We start from the raw sequence: 17612 nt of genomic DNA, 5'->3' as shown, positions 1-17612 counted from the left end.
AGTTACCCAATCAAATAAATCAATAAGATTAGTTTGGCATGGTCTCCTTGAAGTAAACCCATGTTGTCTCTGATCTTGAAATCCATGTGTTTTTAGATGTTCAACAATCTGATCCTTTAACATGGTTTCCATAACTTTCCCCACTACTGAAGTAAGGCTTACTGGCCTATAGTTGCCCGACTCCTCCCTACTACCTTTCTTGTGAATGGGCACAACATTCGCAAACTTCCAATCTTCTAGGACTACTTCTGTTAACAATGATTGGTTAAATAAATCTGTTAATGGTTTTGTAGTACACCACTAAGCTTTTTTAATAACTTTGGGTTTATTCCATCAGGTCCCATTGACTTATTTGTCTTTACTTTTGGCAGTTGAAATAGAACCTCTTCCTCTGTAAACTCACATGTAACATATGACTCATTTGTCCTTTCCCTAAATGAGGCCCATTTCCTTCATTTTCATCTGTAAATACTGAACAAAAATATTCATTGAGGCAGTCAGCTAGACCTTTATCCTCTTCTACATACCTTCCTTCTTTTGTTTTAAATCTAACTAAACCTTGTTTTACTTTCCTTTTATCATGTATGTATCTAAAAAAAGTTTTGTCCCTTTTTTTTTTTTAAATTAATTTTTTTTACTGGCTCTGCTATTTTCTCTTCTGTGTGTGATTTGGAAGCTCTTATAACTATGTTTAATTATGTTTTAAAGGGACACTATAGTCACCTGAACAACTTTAGCTTAATGAAGCAGTTTTGGTGTATAGAACATGCCCCTGCAGCCTCACTGCTCAATCCTCTGCCATTTAGGAGTTAAATCCCTTTGTTTATGAACCCTAGTCACACCTCCCTGCATGTGACTTGCACAGCCTTCCATAAACACTTCCTGTAAAGAGAGCCCTATTTAGGCTTTCTTTATTGCAAGTTCTGTTTAATTAAGATTTTCTTAGCCCCTGCTATGTTAATAGCTTGCTAGACCCTGCAAGATCCTCCTGTATGTGATTTAAAGTTCACTTTAGAGATTGAGATACAATTATTTAAGGTAAATTACATCTGTTTGAAAGTGAAACCAGTTTTCTTTTCATGCAGGCTCTGTCAATCATAGCCAGGGGAGGTGTGGCTAGGGCTGCATAAACAGAAACAAAGTGATTTAACTCCTAAATGACAGTGAATTGAGCAGTGAAATTGCAGGGGAATGATCTATACACTAAAACTGCTTTATTTAGCTAAAGTAATTTAGGTGACTATAGTGTTCCTTTAAAGAAAACTAGATCAGTTTGGGAAAAAAGAACAGATCCTGAGCGAGGAAGAGAAGAGGAGCGATTGGGGAATGGCATGACAGTGCAGCTTTAAGAGTTATTATAGTCCCAACCAATGTGTTGTTACGTCTCGGTTGTTTTTATAATTCAGTATGGACTTGCAGACTCCAGCAGTGTAAATCCTTGTGCCAAGATTTCCTCCTTTGTGTGTAAGCTACTGATTATAATAAATAGAATGTGAAGACTTCAGTATGAAAGTGATACATGGGTGCAACCGTTTTTGTGGTGATTAATGAAACTATTTATTTAGTAAAACCTTTTTAAATCATTAAAAACCTTCATTGACATGTCTTGCTCTTTACACTAGGAAAGTTATCTTGGAAGGAACTCCACTGCCTCAACAATCCTTTCATAAGCTGATCAAGGACGATTTGCCGTAAGTAACTCAGTAATCTGAACTCCCAGCGGAAATGGAAAGGACATTGTATTAGTAAGTTTGCCTTATATATTGTAAATATTCATGGGTTAATTCGCTATACAGGAATATTAGAGAAATGATAAGAAAATTGCAAATGTTAACTAGAATATCAAAAAGAGCTGAATAGTTGGAGAATTTTCCAGTTTTCCCTTGTGCCCCTCTCCCCACTACTCTTCTATGGGAACCACTGGATTGGACAACAGTCATCTTTTCTAGGGCAGAGTGTCTGGTCCCAAGAGACTGACCAGGCATTGGATTAAAGGTAAGTTTTAGAGCCTACATGCAGGGCCGGTGCAATGATTTCTGACATCCTAGACAAAGATCCATTTTGCCGCCCTCTCATGTCACTTACTCGTTGACACACACACACACACTCGCTGGCTGACAGACACACACACACACTCGCTGGCTGACAGACACACACACACACTCGCTGGCTGACAGACACACACACACTCGCTGGCTGACAGACACACACACACTCGCTGGCTGACAGACACACACACACACTCGCTGGCTGACAGACACACACACACACTCGCTGGCTGACAGACACACACACACTCGCTGGCTGACACACACACACACACACACTCGCTGGCTGACACACACACACACACACACTCGCTGGCTGACTGACTGAGACACACACTCGCTCACTGACTGACTGAGACACACACTCTCTGACATACATACTCTCACTCACTGCCTCTCTGTGAGAGGCGGCCGGAGAGTCTGGTGAGTAACCGTCTGTTCCACCCTCTGCCAGCCCAGCCACCCCATCACCCTCTGCCATCCACCCTCTGCCAGTCCTATCACCCTCTGCTATCCACCCTCTGCCACCCCATCACCCTCTGCCATCCACTTTCTGCCATCCCTATCACCATCTGTATTAACAAAAGAAAGATAGGCACACCCGATTAATAGCCATTAACGGTGGACTAAGAAAACTAATACACAAAAAGGGTGCTCACTCCAAAAGCTCCATTTCCAAAGAGCTACTAATATAATCATTTAATAATGAAAGGAGGAGCACAACCAATAAAAATTCAAAAAGCTTAATGAGAAGAGGGCGAAGCATGCTCCCTTGATAAAGGCTGATAGTGCCGAAACATTGCGGGCTATTTCACCCTCTTCTCATGTTCCTTGATAGGGTCTGTGTTTGTTATGTATTTTTTGGTTCACTATCTTATACAGGTATCATAACCTTGCTCTGTTGCATCAGTGGTTACACCACGTATTGTTGATTTATTTAGATCAGAATTTTCTTCTTTTTGATCTTTTTTTCTTTGGTCCTAGTCATTGCTTACATATTGGGTAGATATGTTTAAGTATATTGACACTCTATGATGTCCTTGTTGATACTTGTTATATGTGTGCCTGTACAATAAAGTTTTTTGCATTTTTATTGGTTGTGCTCCTCTTTTCATTATTATATCCCTATCACCCTCTGCCAGTCCAGCCACCTCCATCACTCTCTGCCAGTCCAGCCACCTCCATCACTCTCTTCCAGTCCTATCACCCTCTGTCAGCCAAGCCAAGCAGCAATTGCCTAGAACACCTGCCTTGCAAAGACTTCTCATCGAGCTGCATTGGGAAGTCTGTGATTGGACAGACACAGAAAGTCTGGCGGGGTTAGAAGGGGGGGGGAGGGGGATGGAGCTTGCAAAGGATGCTGACAAGAGGTCTGCAGGTTTAGCAAACTGTTTTCATTTTTTTTTTCAACTTGTATTTTATTTATATATTTTTTTTTTGGCGTGAGAACAACATAGAGAACGACAAAGGATCTACAGCTGATTTTTGATATACCGCAAGCAAAAATGCTTAATTAAACATATGCATTTTTGCATATGGGCTATATCTACAAAACAGCGATTTTTATTTATTTTGTATTTGGGCAGGGGAGTGTCCCTTTAATTTATTTATATATCTTGTGAATCTGTTGTACAATGCAGCTGAAATTGTTGGCGCCTTTAAAATAATATTGTGGGGGGGCAAAAAGAAAATGTGATAAATGAATGTGGTTTTCATTTAACATTACATTTATTTCATTCTAATGCAGCGTTTTCCAATTGGTGTTCCGCGGAACCCTAGGGTTCTGCGAGAACAAAACTGGGGTACTGCCATGATTCGCCACATCAAAGATGGCCACCGCTCCCTGCTGTCCCAGGACAGTCAGAAACAATTTTTTATTGTTTTTTGTAAAAGTGTATGGGGTACAGAAAAGAAATGGGAAAATTGAATTTATAAAGCAGGTATTACTTTGTCGACATAATTGACCGGTTTTCGGTACATTCATAACATCGTCATTCGTTTTGTAGTACGTCAATAAGTTAAACACATAATATAGAGCGCAGTACAATAAACAAAATGGTAACCCATAGTATAATGTGCCTTTAGGGCAACATAAAATATGAAACAGGCTCTGGTACATATTAGAACTCGCCTTTTACAATTGTTATTGATACACAGGTTACAACAACTTTGATGACGTCAAAGCGTGTATTAAGTGGCATCGTAGTTGTTCAACAGCACTTTACAACTTTAGACAGTAACAAAAAATCGATATTGCATTCTATTGTTCAATTTGGGTAATTGTACACATATTCATATATTATGTAGGCATACATTACATACACATATGTTAAATAGATTTATTCCCACGTCTCAGGAGTTGGCTTCTCCCACCCCATGTACTCTTTATTATGCTATTACATCTTATGTAACATATGGGGTATGTTGTGCTGTGGATCTGTAGAATTGTGCTGTGTGTGTGTGTGAAGGTTGGTGGTGACTGTGTGGCTAAACAGTACCTGCTTGTCTGTATTGAAACCTATAACATATGATGTTGGGGAAAGAAACTATTTACAATGTGGGTAGCTCTCATGTGCGACACCGCCTCCCATCCAGGAATATCGAATTTGTAGATGTATTACTAAACCTTCAAGCCATTTACCAAACACTACCAAACACGTATATAGTACAGGAGGGACCCCGTCTGGGATTGATTGGAAATCAATGGCCATTTTTATAAAAAGAGGATATCTACTAAACTGATATAGTGCTCTGACTATTTTATTTTTTTGTTTTTAAAGGGCACTTTGTCAGGGTATTTATATCGGCAGACATTTTGTGCTATGATAGAAATTAAAAGTGTATATTCTGAAGTCACTCTGAACAGACCAGACTCCATCTTGTTATTTTCAAGTTAACAAAGAGACACGAAATTTCTATCCCTTCTGTAACTAACCACTTGCCAGAGCTAAAGGAATGTATAGTATAAACAAACCAAGTGATAAGAGACTGTCTAAAATGCTAATGGAATAGAATAATTCTAAAACCCAGACATTTGTGACAGAGAAGATTAAATAATTAAATTTTACTTTCTATATCTAACAAGATCCCATTGTATTGAAGGGGTCAGAAATAGTTTACGAACGGTCATATTAGAAATTACAGTAGGAATTGCAGACACATAGTCTGAAGAAAATTCAAGAAAACGGTTTGATCTGACAGAAAACTTAAATTATGAATAACCATAAAGATAAGGAAAATGACGTCAAAATAGCCACCAGGAAAAGTTAACTCTTTCCTGGATAGGTATGTTTAGTGGGACGAGACTGCCCTCTATAGACCAAATACTAAAATTGTTATTTAGAAGATAATCACACCTCCAATGTTTCTATTGGTCTACCACCTAGTGACGAACAGAGAATCTGTTCCTTTAAAAGTTAAGACAAAAGGAAGAGAGAGGTAATCAAGAAAGTCGGAAGCAAGCAGTAAGTAGCAAGCAGAGTCAGAGCGAGAAAGAAACATTCCTTGACACTTAACTACCTGAGAACATCTGGTGAGAATTTCTACTTAACTGGTAATTATACTGGCTTCATTTAATTAATTTAAATTAATTGAAATTTTCTAATAGCATGATATATGACTAGATAAATCACGATCAGATTTCGATATTCAGACATCTTAGTTACTAAAGAATATATATGGTTATAGCATCCCAATCTGCAGATGGGATTAATAATAATTATATATATTAATGTGATTATTATCACATGATAGCATGTCGTGATATTTATCCAGGCGTATTGATTTATTTTAAAAGAAGATAGAGTATCTGTTTAGGCAAATTAAAATTCAGCTTGTAGAATTTGATAGATTTCTTTTATTGGATGGTTCCAGGAAGTGACTAATGAACTGTGTTAAATGTTATTTTATCTAAAATTACATAAGAATAGATCTTAATTACCTAGGAGGTCTAGCCAGCATTGAAAGGGTTATTCTAACTATCAGCTAAAGTTGTTACGACCTTACGCTGCACTCTGAGGAATTCTGTTTTCTGTGTGAAACTTTTTCTCTGTGAAGCCCATCATAAATCTTCTTTACAACTAATGTTGTAGATTCTAAGCTGTGTTAACCGTTGGAAAATATATTACCATTTGTATTGCATATTCATGTTATACTGAAAATTTAATTGATTATTGTCACGCATGTTATTCATTATTATTATTTAAAATGTCACAATAAATTGTATCTATTTTAATAACAAATTGTGATTTTATTTATATGAAATACATTTCACTTACACGATAACGATCTTTGGAATCTGAGAATTGAAATAGTGGGCACTGTTTACTATTATTATCCCATAAATATCCCCGCAACTTGTTTTTAATGTTATGTGAGTGCAGAGCCTTTCTATAATGAGTTACCGTATATACTCGAGTATAAGCCGACCCGAATATAAGCCGAGACCCCTAATTTTACCCCAAAAAACTGGGAAAACTTATTGACTCGAGTATAAGACTAGGGTGGGAAATGCAGCAGCTACTGGTAAATCTCTAAATAAAATTAGATCCTAAAAAAATTATATTCATTAAATATTTATTTGCAGTGTGTGTATGAATGCAGTGTGTGTATGAATGCAGTGTGTGTGTATGAATGCAGTGTGTGTGTGTGTGTGTGTATGAGTACAGTGTGTGTGTGTTTGAGTGCAGTGTGTGTGTGTATGAGTGCAGTGTGTGTGTGTATGAGTGCAGTGTGTGTGTGTGTATGAGTGCAGTGTGTGTGTGTGTATGAGTGCAGTGTGTGTGTATGAGTGCAGTGTGCATGAGTGCAGTGTGCTTGTGTGTGTGATGCAGTGTGTGTATGAATGCAGTGTGTGTGTATGAGTGCAGTGTGCTTGTGTGTGTGATGCTGTGTGCAGAGCCTTGGTGGGGGTGGCCATTTTTATTATTTTTTTTATTATTTTAATACTAATTGTTTTTTTTTTTTGTTATATAAATTTTTTTTAATTATTATTTTTTTTATTATTGTTTTAATATTTTTTCATTATTATTATTAATAATATTTGTATTATTATTTTCGTCCCCCCTCCCTGCTTGCTAGCTGGCCAGGGAGGGGGGCTCCTTCCCTGGTGGTCTAGTGGCATTGGCAGTTCAGTGAGGGGAGAGGGGGGCTGGCAGAGCTGTAACTTACCTTTCTTGCAGCTCCTGTCAGCTCTCTCCTCCTCCGCGCCGTCCGTGCAGCTCCCTCTGTCAGCTCACACTGTAAGTCTCGCGAGAGCCGGCTCTCGCGAGACTTACACTGGGAGCTGACAGAGGTGCTGAACGGACGGCGCGGAGGAGGAGGAAGCTGACAGGAGCTGCAAGAAAGGTAAGTTACAGCTCTGCCAGCCCCCCTCTCCCCCCAGTCTGTATTATGGCAATGCAAATTGCCATAATACAGACTATGACTCGAGTATAAGCCGAGTTCCGGTTTTTCAGCACAAAAAATGTGCTGAAAAACTCTGCTTATACTCGAGTATATACGGTATATAGTATTTTAACTATATTTTATTTTGACTGTAGCAACAGATATCTATATAATTTTATATAGCCAAAGCTGTAAAGCATATTTAGCTAGCTATATAGAAAGATGGATAAGTGGATTTTTAGGAACTTGTATCTTCAAGTACTCGAGAACTAAGACACTAAAGCATCCTATCATAGTGGATGATCCATTATATTTAGGATTTATCAGATACCGTCACAATCCAGTTCAGGTGCAGACAGGACACACATTGCATTGGTGGAGAAAACATATATCATAGTGTTCTGTTATAAAGAGTGGTCGAAAGAACTAGAATTGGGGCAATCATCATGAAACCACTGGAACCAGCAGGCATATTCTAATGGTTATTCCTCCCTTTTTACATTTTTGTACCACTGTTTAGAACAGACACTTTGATAACTCTCTCACATGTAGGGTTGCCACTTGACTGGTACTTTACTAGCACAGCCGGTATTTAGGTTGTATGTGTAACGGATCAACTGGCACCCCGACTGGGTACCTCCGTTGAAGGATGCTCCTAGCGCTTACAGAGGGCTCCAAGCGCTCCGCAGACACCGCAACCACCGCAGACCCCACGAACCGCCACAGCTTAGTTGGGGTCTTGCCGTCTCCTACCCACCCTGGACCTACGACAAGGCTCCAGGTTCCAGTGGGTGAACCTCTCCTCCCAAGAGAGTGAAGCAGGAACAGGCTCTTTAAAAGAGCCTAGAAGTGATTATCCAAGGGAGCATGCAGAGCATAGCAATCCCTTGTAGTGATATAGCAATTCCCTTAATAAGAGACAGGACTCTAGATTGAGGGTGAAGAAGAACTCTGATGTTTAATGGCAGGTACTCTGCTTTTATGCAGTGCTCCCCTGCAAGGGAGACACCCACAGCAATTAGGCATTAACCAATCAAATATCGGTTGCATCCCACATATTCCCTCCCCTCTGCTTGGGAGATAATTGAGTTTCTTACTGTATAAACAGAAAAAAGTGGCCAGATAATAATATTTACAAGAGGACAGACAAGGGGGTAACCCTAATTGAATTAGCAGAGAAGAGGAAGGAGACGTCTGTCACTCAACAAGGTAGGTATATCTATACAAATCAAGGTAGGAGAGAAGTCGAAAAATAATAATACTTTAATAATAACACAAAAACATAGTGTAAAAACTAGAGCACAAACAGAAGGATAATCACTCCACCCTATCCATAACTACTAGTCTAGTCCAATATGACAGACCGAAGTGGTTGGAAGGGAGGAGAAGGGTATCAGGGGAAGGGGAGGGGGAGTGGGTAAGAGGAGACTAGGCTAAATAAAGTGTAGGGTGCCTAGAAAAAAGTAAAGCTAATTCCAATTCCTACAGTGTAATAATAGCAATATCGTAGATGACCAGTCAGGATCACTAATAATTGAAAATAAGATCTGTTGACTGGATCATTAGGCGTAATGTGACACTATAGTTGTTGTCCACTAGGGGTCACTAGAGAAATAAATCCTAGACCTATTGGTTTACTTCATTCACAAAATAATATCAAGTGTCAATGTGTAAACAGATAGAAACATTACAGTATCGGAAGATTGAACAAAGTGTAACATATCTGTCAGTATTGCAATTAGATAGTACTGACAGGGCACTACAACTGGTTAAAACCGTTGCGTGCTTGGTTACTCCTGTGCTGGAAGGGTGTTAAGTGCATATACGATCGTGCGGTATTAACACCTGGCAAGGACAGTTATTTATTAGGTCTACTGCGTGGTCTCTTACTCACCGTGCTTGATAAGATTATATGTATCAGATTGTACAATATAATCACAGTATCTAGTTTGCAACGGTAGTATACTCGATACGTGATGTTATCTGTTACTCCTGTGTGACATACAATTTAAGCGTACGATCTATCAGTGCGCTAACAGTGCTTAAATTAGCAAGTATAGCTCATATGACACAATAAATAGATTTAGAAAGACATAGAATAGGAATAGTGCCTTCATGGGCACTGGTTATAGTAAAGAGAGTATGCCAATAGAGCCGCACAATAGTAAATAGGTAAAAGATATTGCATATACTGTGGAATAGTTTAGATGAATCAGTACCCAGATCGGTATTATAGTTACTGACCAAGTCTCAACTGGAAGCAATTTAAGCTATATGGAACGCAAGGCCTTAATAAACTTACAACAACTAACAGAGGTTATTATCAAACCAGCCGACAAGGGGGGCAATATAGTTCTTATGAACAGGTCTGAATATGTCACCATGTGCATGGCACATCTGAGTGACTCTACTCACTATAAAACCCTTCCCTCTGACCCCACGAGTCTGTTTATAGGTGAACTAGAGACACTCCTAAATTACGCTTTGGTCAAACAGGTTATTAATCAAGACAAATTCCGGTACTTGTTAACGCACAAAAATCCTACCATCGCAACATTTTATTGTCTGCCAAAGTTACACAATGGCATTCGTCCCCCTCCTGGCAGACCCATTGTATCTGGGAATAACTGCCTTACCGAAGCCCTCAGTAAATTTATTGAGAAAATTCTTCATCCTATGGTGCTTAAACTACCATCCTACTTACAAGACACCAAATCCACACTTCGAAAACTACAGGACATGACAGTTCCACCTTATACCCAGCTGGCAAGTCTGGACGTGGTCGCATTGTACACAAACATTCCACATGAGGCAGGCCTACGAGCATGCAGATTCTTTTTGGATAACGCTGCATATAGCGAGCCCCAAATCACATTCATTCTAGCCACCCTGGAGTTTATTCTCAAACATAATTATTTTGTTTTCAATAGCCAGTATTATCTACAGATCTCCGGGACCGCCATACTTACGCCAACTTATTTTTGGGGTGGTGGGAACAGTGCATTGTTTTGACATCCCGTTTTAACCACTTTCATCAATACATTATAAGCTGGCACAGATATATAGATGATCTGTTACTCATGTGGTCAGGTTCTGTTCCTGCTTTTGAAGAATTTGTGAAGGCTCTCAATGACAACAACATCAATCTGAAACTAACTCATGTTATTGATGAGCATGAATTAGTTTTTTTAGATCTTAAGATTTTGCTACAACAAGACGGGACTATCCAAACAGAACTATTTAGGAAAGCCACCTCGACTAATAGTCTGTTACACTGGGATAGTCACCATCCATATAAATTAAAAGCTTCCATTCCTTATGGACAGTATCTACGAGCATGGCGCAACTGCTCGGTTGACCAAACCTTTTACGATGAATGCAAAATATTAAGATCGCGCTTTAAGGAACTTGGTTACCCGAACCGAGTTTTAAAAAGGGCATTCCAGCGGGTATGTGATGTGGATAGGAACTTAAGTCTTCATTCCACCAAGCCCAAAGTGGAACAAAAGGCCCCACGCTGTATCACGACTTTCGATCAGGGCTGGGCACCTATGTCCAAGATTCTTAGAAAGAACTGGCCCATATTATTACATAACCCTGAATTATCCAACATGCTACCTGACTACCCTTCTGTAACAGCACGCAGACCTCGCAATTTACAAGATCAATTGGTTCGCAGCCATTTATCATCTCCCTCACCAGCCACGAATTGGGAACCTACAAATGCAGCCATTGCAAGGCCTGCCAATTCATATTACCTTCAAAATCAACTACGTCTACACAAACCCATATCACCATGAACTACAGCACCACTAGGGTTATTTATCTAATCACATGCAACTGTGGAATCCAATACATTGGAAAAACGTTTCAGCAGTTCAGACGCAGAATTTTACAACACGTGGCGTCCATCCCCAGTGGCAAGACACATCCAGAACTTCCATGCTGGCAAATCCGAATTTCTGAAATTTCAAGCAATTGAAAAACTCTTTCCCAATCCTAGAAAGGGCAACTTTAATAAAGTTCTACTGCAAAAAGAATCGCAATGGATTTTTTTATTTAAGACCTTGGCTCTTCTCGGTCTAAATGAGGAAATCAATTTTACACCATTAATAAATTAAGTAGCTTTCAACATCGGGCTTAAGTCCACTATCATTAATGATGACGATCATTTTTTAGTTATTGCCTTAATGTCCATGTTTTCAGTTATCAGAATATGTATTACATCATCCTCAAGATTGGCACCAGTATACTATTTTTTCTAGTATGCAGTCTTTACTATAGCATGAGCCTAGCATGCCTATCTATACATTTTATATCTATGGGCTCATTATCTTGCTAGACCTTATACATCTAGTCTGCAGACTGGCTAGTGTACTACTAGCATTCACTACATAGTGTTACATATGCCCTATTTGGGTACTGCTAGAAACCCTTAATTATGGAACTTTTCCTCCACTAAGGGATCTATAGAAGTTTGATATATCCGTTTTGAGCACTCCTGGCCACCGTACCAGCTCATCAAGCCCCCTCCCCCCTGTGCTCCGAGACAACCAATGAGAACTAAGGGCGGGCTTTTTAAACTTTACTTGCCTGGGGAGCAAGTTCCCCCTGACGAGCCTCTAATCCAGGCGAAACGCGCGTCGGGTTTACACCGACATCATCTTGACATCGTCGTCTACTTTCCGTCATTCCCCACTTAGACTCTATTCCTCCAAGTATCTGACGATCTGGTCTCAGCAGTTGCCTTACTAAAGTTTATCTTGGCTGTTTAACAGCCCTATAGGCAGATAATAGACCGAGTGTGTTAGCTGAGGATACTACCTACCGATCATACTTAATAATCCTTTCAGAACTTAAAGTTTGGGAATCTAACATATCGACCAAGTTAAATTGGAAAGTAACTATCATACCGGTACTGATTCATCTAAACTATTCCACAGTATATGAATTGGAAAGTAATTATCATACCGATCTGGGTACTGATTCATCTAAACTATTCCACAGTATATGCAATATCTTTTACCTATTTACTATTGTGCCGCTCTATTGGCATACTCTCTTTACTATAACCAGTGCCCATGAAGGCACTATTCCTATTCTATGTCTTTCTAAATCTATTTATTGTGTCATATGAGCTATACTTGCTAATTTAAGCACTGTTAGCGCACTGATAGATCGTACGCTTAAATTGTATGTCACACAGGAGTAACAGATAACATCACGTATCGAGTATACTACCATTGCAAACTAGATACTGTGATTATATTGTACAATCTGATACATATAATCTTATCAAGCACGGTGAGTAAGAGACCACGCAGTAGACCTAATAAATAACTGTCCTTGCCAGGTGTTAATACCGCACGATCGTATATGCACTTAACACCCTTCCAGCACAGGAGTAACCAAGCACGCAACGGTTTTAACCAGTTGTAGTGCCCTGTCAGTACTAGCTAATTGCAATACTGACAGATATGTTACACTTTGTTTAACCTTCCGATACTGTAATGTTTCTATCTGATTACACATTGACACTTGATACAATTTTGCGAATGAAGTAAACCAAACTCCAGCACAGGAGTAACCAAGCACGCAACGGTTTTATTCAGTTGTAGTGCTCTGTCAGTACCAGCAAATTGCAATACTGACAGATATGTTACACTTTGTTCAATCTTCCGATACTGTAATGTTTCTATCTGTTTACACATTGACACTTGATATTTTTTTGTGAATGAAGTAAACCAATAGGTCTAGGATTTATTTCTCTAGTGACCCCTAGTGGCCAACAACTATAGTGTCACATTACGCCTAATGATCCAGTCAACAGATCTTATTTTCAATTATTAGTGATCCTGACTGGTCATCTACGATATTGCTATTATTACACTGTAGGAATTGGAATTAGCTTTACTTTTTTCTAGGCACCCTACACTTTATTTAGCCTAGTCTCCTCTTACCCACTCCCCCTCCCCTTCCCCTGATACCCTTCTCCTCCCTTCCAACCACTACGGTCTGTCATATTGGACTAGACTAGTAGTTATGGATAGGGTGGAGTGATTATTCTTCTGTTTGTGCTCTAGTTTTTACACTATGTTTTTGTGTTATTAATAAAGTATTATTATTTTTCGACTACTCTCCTACCTTGGTTTGTATAGATATACCTACCTTGTTGAGTGACAGACGTCTCCTTCCTCTTCTCTGAGTTTCTTACTGTATCTACTCAATTATCTCCAAGCTAAAACTTATACATTTTTATACATTTTATAACTTTAAAACTATACATTCATCTTCACATATTAAAAATCAGCATACTTGAAATATGAACATACTCAAAAATCATGCAAATCCTTCCATTAGTTCAAAAGTTAGTCGCAAGTCCTTTGTGACCGACCGCAGGCACATTTTCATGCCCAAAACAGTTCCATGGATTTGGGCTGTGTGGTCGGTCTATTTTACAACGAGAAAATGACTAAGTCCCATTCGAACGAGCGTTCGCATCTTCGAACGGGACTTAGTCTCCAGCCGCGGTGTCGAAGTAGGTATGGGTCACCTGACCGCGTAAGTATAAGTTAAAATGGCCGCCGCCACGTGTTCGTTTGTCGAATGGCGGCCTTGTCGACGACTTCGGCACTTCGACTGCATTCGAAGTGCCAGTTTAAAAGTTGTAACACTACTCCAAAGTATTTAAAGGGCCAGGAACAGCATACAAAAATCCATTATGCCCAAATATAGTTTGTAAAGCGCAATACATCCCAGGGCCATAGTCGCAGGGCAGGAGGCTGGCAAACCGGCCCCTCCAAAAACCAGTGGCAAGGTTACTTTCGCCACAGTATGGCCGGTGCCGATTTGCAAAAATGCCAGCAATGCAAAGGCCGCTATTTTTTTTCTGCGCTGTGCTCTGTTCTCAGGTGATGTGGATCCAGTGGGGTAGCAGCAAGAGAAGTGCACCCTGTCCATCCAGGTATCCATACTAGGTACCAGTGTTTATTTTACTGTAAATGCATGTAATACTTTATTGCCGATTTGCAGTACATCCTGAGGGGAAAACGTATTCACATAGGATCCTCCTGCTGTCCTGCCTGACAACTTTTTCTCCATCTCCCTGTTGTGCTACCTGGCTCCTCCTTCCCCATCCTTCTGCTTTCCTGCCTGGCTCCTCCTTACCCATTCTCTTGCTTTCCTGCCTGGCTCCTCCTTTCCCATCTTCCTGCTGTCCTGCCTGGCTCCTCCTTTTCCATCCTCCTGCTGTCCTGCCTGGCTCCTTTTTCCTCATCCTCCTGCTGTCTCTTTTTTCGCCATCCTCCTGCTGTCTTGCCTGAATCCTTTTTCCCCATCCTCCTGCTGTCCTGCCTGGCTCCTTTTTCCCCATCCTCCTGCTGTCTTGCCTGAATCCTTTTTCCCCATCCTCCTGCTGTCTTGCCTGGCTCCTCCTTTCTCATTCTCCTGCTGTCCTGCCTGGCTCCTCCTTTCCCCATTATCCTGCTGTCCTGCCTGGCTCCTCCTTCCCCATTATCCTGCTGTCCTGCATGTCTCATCCTTCCCCATACTCCTGCTATCATGTCTAGCTCCCAGTGGAGTCTCTAGGATTCATTTTTATGGGGGGCACATGGTGGTCCAGGGACAAAAGTAGGGGGGCACATTTAACCCCGCCCTTGCCGCAGTGTAACCCCGCCCCTGCCGCATGTTAAGCCCCACCCCCGACACAATGTGTTGTTGTTTTTTTAATAATCCCTGGTGGAGGATTTATTATTTTCCACCAGGGATTATTAAAAAAACAAACACATTTCCCTTGATACAGTGCCATAGTTGGCACTGTATCCATATACACACACAGACTGCGGAGTCCATACACACACAAAAGCTTCCTCACTAGCAGGCAGACACACACACAGACTGCTGAGTCCATACACAGACACACAGACTGCTGAGTCCATACACAGACACACAGACTGCTGAGTCCATACACAGACACACAGACTGCTGGGTCCATAAACTGACACACAGACTGCTGAGTCCATACACAGACACACATACTGCTGAGTCCATACACAGACAGACTGCTGAGTCCATACACAGACAGACTGCTGAGTCCATACACACACACACACACACACACACACAAACACAGACTGCTGAGTCCATACACACACACACACACACACACACACAAACACAGACTGCTGAGTCCACACATACACACACACATACACACACACAAACACAGACTGCTGAGTCCATACACACACACACACTGCTGAGTCCATACACACACACACACACACACACACACTGCTGAGTCCATACACACACACACACACACAGACTGCTGAGTACATACATACACACACACACACAAACAGACTGCTGAGTCCATACACACACACACACACAGACTGCTGAGTCCATACATACACACACACACACACACAAACACATTCTGCTGAGTCCATACATATACACACACACACACACAAACACATACTGCTGAGTACATACACACAGACTGCGGAGTCCATCCACAGACACACACACACACACACACACAGACAGACTGCGGTGTCCATCCACAGACACACACAGACACAGATTGCTGAGTCCACACACACAAACACACAACCTTTCTCACTAGCAGACAGACAGACACACACACACACACACACACAGCAGCAAGGGGTGTTGCTGAACTGCGGGGGTGGGGCTTATGTGCAGTAGGCGGGGCTTGGTTTGAGGGCGGAGCTTTCAGTGCCCCAGCATCTTTCCACAGACAATACCCAGCACTGCATTCCCTCGGACTGTAATAGACTGTTACAGTCCGAGGGAATAGAATTTAAACACATGGCCAGCAAGTTGCCCTTTTGGGGGGGCACAGCATGATGTAGGGATGCCCCACCCTAGCGACGCCACTGCTAGCTCCTCCTTTCAGTCCTCCTTGAATCCTCTAGAGGAGGAATTAGAAAATGGACAAAAGGTGAAGTTCATATGGAGAAATTTATGGTGTGGGGCAAAATATGGAGCAAGTTAAAGGCGTGTGTGTGTGTGGAGGGGATATGAGAAAAGGGGCAGAGGTTGGTGGGATATGAAGAAAGTGGAAGGCGTGTGTCTAATGAAAAGTCAGCTAATACGATTAAAATACTGTTGAATGTCTGATTATATAAGAGAAGTTGGGGGACGGGGGACTGAGAAAGGAGACACAAAGTTTGGAGAATATAGAAAAAGGTGAAGGTTTGAGGGCAGATTATGAGAAAAGGGACAAAAGGTGTGGGGTGAATATGGAGGAGGTTTTGGGCAGAATGGGGAAAAAATGGAGGATAACACAATAAACGGGTGGTACGATACACAAAACGAGTTAAGACTAAAGATGGGATAAGAAACACAAAAGTGGTGTTAAGAGACACACAGGTGAAGATAGATAGATTTTTTTTTTCTAAAAGAGACTATCTAATGCACAGCTTACCAAACTTTGTGGTGCAACACATTAGTGTGTCGGCCACACAATTTGAGTGTGTCGCATAGAGGTGTCCGACAGGAAGGGGAGCACATTGCACAACGTTACCCTCCTGCTATCACTTCGTGTAGCATTGTCGAGCTTCTGTTTCCCCTACCTGGTCTGACAGGAATCGCTCACTGAGAGCACAGAACTGCGTGTCGGAAAAGGATGCGTGTCTGAAAAGTGTGCCACCAACGTAAAAAGTTTGGAAAGCTCTGCTCTAATACTGAGATGGCCTCTGTTAATGTGCCCTGGAGAGGGGTCTCTCTATTATTATTATTATTGCTGGCATTTATAAAGTGCTGTGGGAGGTTTTGTGAGTGCAACCTGGTGCTGTGATGTGGAAAGTGCTGTGGGTGCAATATGATGATGTGGGAGCAATCTGGTGCTCTAGATGATGTTGTGCATGTTGCCTATTGCTGTGGCCAAATGCAGATTCTACACTGTTATGTATAATTCAGTTATAGTGAATTAAAAGTATCACAAAAAAATAGCTCAACTGGAAAAACTGGAAAATTACCGCCATTTGATTGGTAGTATGGGCGGGGAGAGGGAATTTTCACACGCCCAGTCTTGCCTCCTGATCCACCCACCAGTCCGTATTGGACGCTGACAAGGGGAGGGGTCTCCCTCCGTCCCTTTATAAGGAGTCTTCCTCTCAATTACCGGCTTGCTCTTGACAAAGGTGT

The 17612-nt window shown here is 41.1% G+C and overlaps 1 protein-coding gene across 1 annotated transcript in view; it reads left to right on the top strand.

Moving 5' to 3' along the window:
* The first annotated feature begins 16317 nt into the window (after positions 1-16317).
* LOC134582616 (serine/threonine-protein kinase N2-like) overlaps positions 16318-17612 on the top strand; it is a 30910-nt gene continuing 29615 nt past the window's right edge. The window contains exons 1-2 of the mRNA XM_063439281.1: positions 16318-16404; positions 17051-17119. Coding sequence (XP_063295351.1) covers positions 16318-16404; positions 17051-17119 — 156 coding nt within the window. The remainder of the gene's footprint in view (positions 16405-17050; positions 17120-17612) is intronic.

This window comes from Pelobates fuscus, chromosome 13 (assembly GCF_036172605.1).
Source record: "Pelobates fuscus isolate aPelFus1 chromosome 13, aPelFus1.pri, whole genome shotgun sequence".
Lineage (NCBI taxonomy): Eukaryota > Metazoa > Chordata > Amphibia > Anura > Pelobatidae > Pelobates > Pelobates fuscus.
This window is presented reverse-complemented; position numbering and strand designations above follow the sequence as displayed.